Consider the following 5,333-nt stretch of genomic DNA (forward strand, 5'->3'; position numbering starts at 1 on the left):
ATGGATGTCCCATCCGCCGCCACGAATCTGGCAACTGCTAGATCCGGTGTACTAAGATTGGGGCATAGAAGTGCGTTATAGTGCGTTATAGTTATTATAATAATACCTGCTCTCGGCCTACCTGTCGAGTTAGTATAAAAGAGTGTATACAGTGCGGCAGGCAGCGCTGGTTGATGGGGAAGAGGAACGGCTGGCTCGTCTTCATCTCCTTCTCTACTTTAAGTATCGCTCAGTCCTCTGTGTGCACTTCTGGGTTCTGAGCCCTCAGCAGCGACAGCACCTTTCCTTGGTCAGTCTGATCCTTTGGCAACCAAATGCGAGCCCGCGGCCTCCTTGGAATCTCCCTGGCATGGACGAGCCTAATGCTAGGGCCGTCCCATGCATTTCCAATCTTGGATATACATTCCGCCAGGAAGGACCTCGAGAACGAGTCATCGCACTTGATCATCCGGTGCCCTCTGACCATGTCCGACGAGTCGAAGGAGGGGATCGGACCATTTGGCACGGCTGATAGCCTTTCAGCTATCATGTCGGCCACCTTGACCTCGATCTCCTTCCACTTCTCCGACAGCAGGCGTCCGTCGTCGTGCAGGTCGTCCACCAGTGCCATCGCGAGGCTGTCTCTGGCTACGTCGCTAAATTTCTTGGCCTTCTTCAAAAAGGAGGTCGGTCTTGGCCTGCCCTGAGCGTTCTTTGCCCGTTTGGGTGCGCTCTCGCTTGCCTCGTGCGAGCGGTCCCTTTTTGTCTTCGCTTGGGTGGCCTTCGGGCGCGTCCTCATGAAACGGGCCCGACTGACCTTGGCCTTGCGCTGCTGATGCGTGACAGTGGCAGCCTTGCTGGTACCCGGCTGGGTTCCGCTATTGTGTGGGTGGGTGTTATTGTTGTCTAAAGGGGTGCTGGACTTAGCAGCCCCTTCCGTTCCCATCGGAGCCGAAGCACCCTGGCTGGGTGTTCGTGACCCGACGGCTGACGGCCATAGTTTTCAAACGTTGAGATATTGACCAATTGTTGATTTCTAAAAAACATTATTTCGCTTCGTTGCACACTAGAGCCCTGCATGAATCAACAGTATGCTTAAATATTTCGAAACATACGAATCCCTTATGTCAACTGTATATATGTTTCGAAACGTCTGGAAATGATTCGAAACATTCTAAGGTGTTTCGAAACATTGGGGAGGCCTAGCTTTAACAGTATATCAGTTTATTTTGTTTGTCTAAAAGTGCTTTCCAAAATGGACGTTGATTTGCCAAGTGGCTCCAGCAGTTCTGTGAGTATATTTTGAAATTTAATAAAAGAGTCACCATGATAATTTTGCATAACTAGGCCCTCCAAAAAATTCAAGAAAAAAGCCATGCTATATTAAAAGCTAAACTTGTTTCAGGGAAATTTACGTTTAGCGAGAAGAATGGTCGCAGTAAGGTTTGGCAGGTTTTCGGAAAAATTTTAGACGATAACAAGCAAGAGGTCAGTGGATTAGTTGCGTGTCGCACTTGCCTATCTTGCATGAAGTATTTCGGGAATACATCAAATCTTGTGAGACATAAGTGCTACAAGCAAAGAAAACCCTCCTCTGATGTACCTGCAGCCACTTCTTTAGACGCGGAAACAAAATCAAAAACAAGAGAGAACGCTATAGTCGGGTTGTTGTCCCGACTATCTAATACCCGTCACTCAGCTAAAGGGAGTGCGAACGCTGTGTCGGGTTGGTGTCCCGACTAATAATCGTAACTCAGCTAAAGGAAGTGCGAGGGAGATAGATATATAATTTTTGATTGCGTATAACTTTTTAATGAATGGTCCGATTTGAAAAATGTCTTCTACATTTCGATAGTTATAAATATACACAACAAAATTGCATTTATACTTCTCGGAAATCTTTAAAGATGTGGGCGCAGGACCCATTTTAAAATCGTTAGTGGGCGATTGTGGGCGTTAGAGGGGGCGGGGCGCTCGGCTAAAATAAACTTGCGCTGCGTAGGAAGCCAATGAATATGTGTGGGAAATCTCAACCTTCTAGCTTTTGTAGTTTCTGAGATCTCAGCGTTCATACAGACGGACAGACAGACAGACGGACAGACGGACAGACGGACATGGCTAGATCGACTCGGCTAGTGACCCTGATCAAGAATATATATACTTTATGGGGTCGGAAACGCTTCCTTCTAGCTGTTACATACTTTTGCACGAATCTAGTATACCCTTTTACTCTACGAGTAACGGGTATAATTACCAAAGCAATGACAAAATGGACCCTGAAAAACTGCAGGTCCTTTAACATGGTTGCTGACGAAGGGCTGCTGAACCTGGCAGAAATTTTCGTTGACATCGGAGCGCGGCACGGTTCAAATATCAACATTAAAACATGCATGCCTCATCCCACAACGATCTCAAGAAATATCAAAGACCTTTACGAAGCAGAATTATCGAAGATAAAACTAGAATTGACGAACATTAATGAAAACGGATTTTCAATAACATGCGATATATGGACGGACATGTTCCTCAAAAGGTCATACCTCGGCATTACAACTCACTACATTTGTGAAGACAAATTAGTAAACCGGCTGTTAACAATGATATCAATGGACGGAGAATCCTGCACAGGTATTTATGTAAAATTAGTAAGAAATTCTTTATCTTATATATTAACTCCTAGGCCTTAAGAAGTTCAACCTTGCTATAGAAAAAACTATTATAGTCACCGATCGAGAATCTAATATGGTAGCAGGTTTTAGAGGGTATGATCATTTATTCTGTATGAACCACCTATTGAACAACATAATTGAAAAAGCGTTCAAGATCCACCCTGAACTAGAACTACTATTATCTAAATCGAGTAAATTAGTAAAATATTTTAAGAAGTCAGGAGGAAATGTAAATTTAAACTCCAGCTTGAAAAGTGTCTGTCCTACAAGATGGAATACCATATTTTATACCCTTAAATCTATTGAAAAAAACTGGCATGAAATAACTTCTATATTAGTCCGGAAAAATGAATTTGAGAGGATTATGGACCTTAACTTGAGGGATCTGAGCTCAATAGTTAAAGTTTTAACGCCCTTTAAAGAAACTTCTAAGGTTTTTGAGGGAGAATTATACCCTTCTCTGCATTTCGTAATACCATATATTGGTAAACTAAAAAAATCTTGTAGCGACAACGCAACAACTACAGAAATCGCTGAAAAAATGAAAACATTTTTGAAGCACGCTTTGGACAATGTGGTCTCTCCATACATTACAAAATTTCACAAGTTGGCCCATTTTTTGTTTCCTCCAACAAATCAAATGATAAAATTCAGCGACCAGGATAAAAAGGAAACAATGGAAATCTGTAAGGGAATGATGAAGCAGTACCTTGATAATACCAACTATGCTGGCGTTGAAGCCAATATAGAACATATTTTCATGGAATATATTCCACAACAAAACCGCAATAATACACAGGATAGAATCAATAATGAAATTAATTTATACATAAATATGGAAGATCCATATACTAGCGAATTTAATGTTTTGTCGTGGTGGGAGAGCAGCAAATCGCAATTTCCGTCGCTATATAAACTGTCTCAAAAAGTATTTGCCATACCCGCCAGTAGCGGCTCATCGGAGAGGGCTTTTTCACGAGCAAGGCATTTGCTGAGTGAAAAAAGGAGCACCATAGGGAACAATCCGAGCTTGGTGAATGAAATTATGTTTTTAAACAGCAATCTAAATTTTAGTGAAACAACATAAAATAAAATATTTGTGAAAACCATAAATTAAAATACAATTTTGTTTAATTTCCAAACCTGCTAATACAAAATTATCTATTACAGCTTTAGTTTATAAGTCACGTTTGGAGACCGAATCGTCAGTATCACACTGTTGTAGATGTTTCGAATCATTTGAATCTTACTGTAAAAATGTTTCGAAACATAAAATGTCTCGAAAACTGTTGATTCATGCAGGGCTCTATTGCACACACACATGGACGAAATATATATAAGCCACAAAATTTGTTTTTTATAAACACAATCCCTAGATATGTGCGTGTGTCTGCATTGCAGCTGACTAAGAAAGTTAGATTCGCTTAAATTCAAATTAATGATAATACTGATATCCTTTTGCATACAAAAAATTGCATTTACATTTCTACGACAAATCGACGACATTTCTTATAGATTTTTGTGTTTTAAAATGCAAATAGCATTGAAAGTATTAAAAAAACAAGAAAGGAAGCTACCTTCGGCCAGCCGAAGCTTATATACCCTTGTAGATAAAAGAATACTCACTCGGTGCAGTTCCAGGGATTCCAGATTCAGCGTTTCGATTTATTTCAATTTTGTTTTTAAGTAGTCAAGAATCAAAACGCCTACTTCCTACAAAGTTACAATGAATTTTCTTATATTTGTTTGGGAGCCTTAAGATATAGTGGTCCGATCCGGCTGGCTCCGACATATGTACTACCTGCAATAGAAAGAAGACCTTCGGGAAAGTTTCATCGCGATAGCTTTAAAACTGAGAGACTAGTTCGCATAGAAACGGACAGACGGACAGACGGACAGACGGACATGGCTAGATAGACTCGGCTATTGGTGCTGATCAAGAATATATATACTTTATGTGGTCGGAAACGTCTCCTTCACTGCGTTGCAAACATCTGACTGAAATTATAATACCCTCTACAAGGGTATAAAAAACGAAATATTCAAATCAATTGATTCTTTTTCCCTTTCTTACACGTGCCTCATATTGTTTAAACAAATGGAGCATCCCCCTCCACCTGCCTTCCTTATCTTTTATCTCTGAACTATTAGAATTCTAAGGATAAAATTTGGTCAGTAGCAAATTCCACCCAGAACGGATTGACCTAAAAATTTAGAAAAATCAAATTAATTCGGAAATAATTTGGCGCAGAGTGTGACGTAAAGATTAAAACAAAAAACGACCCCAAAGTACCCCAAAAATCGATTTGTTTTTTTTTAATTTTTTTTGCCATTTTTCTGTTATAAATGTTGTTAAAATGGTTTAAAAATGTGAGGGTCATAATTTTATAGCATACCCGCAAATAACTGCATTTAAATTTTTTGGAGATTCTGCATCCTTAACCAAGTCCCCAATATTTTCAAATTTGGCTAACCTGATGTGACGTCACGGCCTCCCCATATGTTTGTATGTATGTCCTGCTTGCGCATGTATGTGTCGGAGACAGGGGTCTCTTAGTCGCTTCGCGTATTGGTTTGTCCGTCATGACTTCCTTTTACACTTGGGTCTTTTTAAGATGCGTAGCGAGTTGCAATTGTTCCTGTTGCCCGTTCGAAGGTTCTCGAAAGAATGAATCATGAACACTC

General features: G+C 40.5%; 1 protein-coding gene across 1 annotated transcript; it reads right to left on the reverse strand.

Moving 5' to 3' along the window:
• Positions 1 to 229: 229 nt before the first annotated feature.
• On the reverse strand, positions 230 to 925 carry LOC138912672 (uncharacterized). The gene has a single exon (XM_070213888.1). It carries the CDS (start codon positions 923 to 925, stop codon positions 230 to 232), a length of 696 nt encoding a protein of 231 aa, XP_070069989.1.
• Positions 926 to 5,333: the final 4,408 nt, after the last annotated feature.

The sequence above is a fragment of the Drosophila takahashii genome, chromosome 2R, assembly GCF_030179915.1.
Source record: "Drosophila takahashii strain IR98-3 E-12201 chromosome 2R, DtakHiC1v2, whole genome shotgun sequence".
NCBI lineage: Eukaryota > Metazoa > Arthropoda > Insecta > Diptera > Drosophilidae > Drosophila > Drosophila takahashii.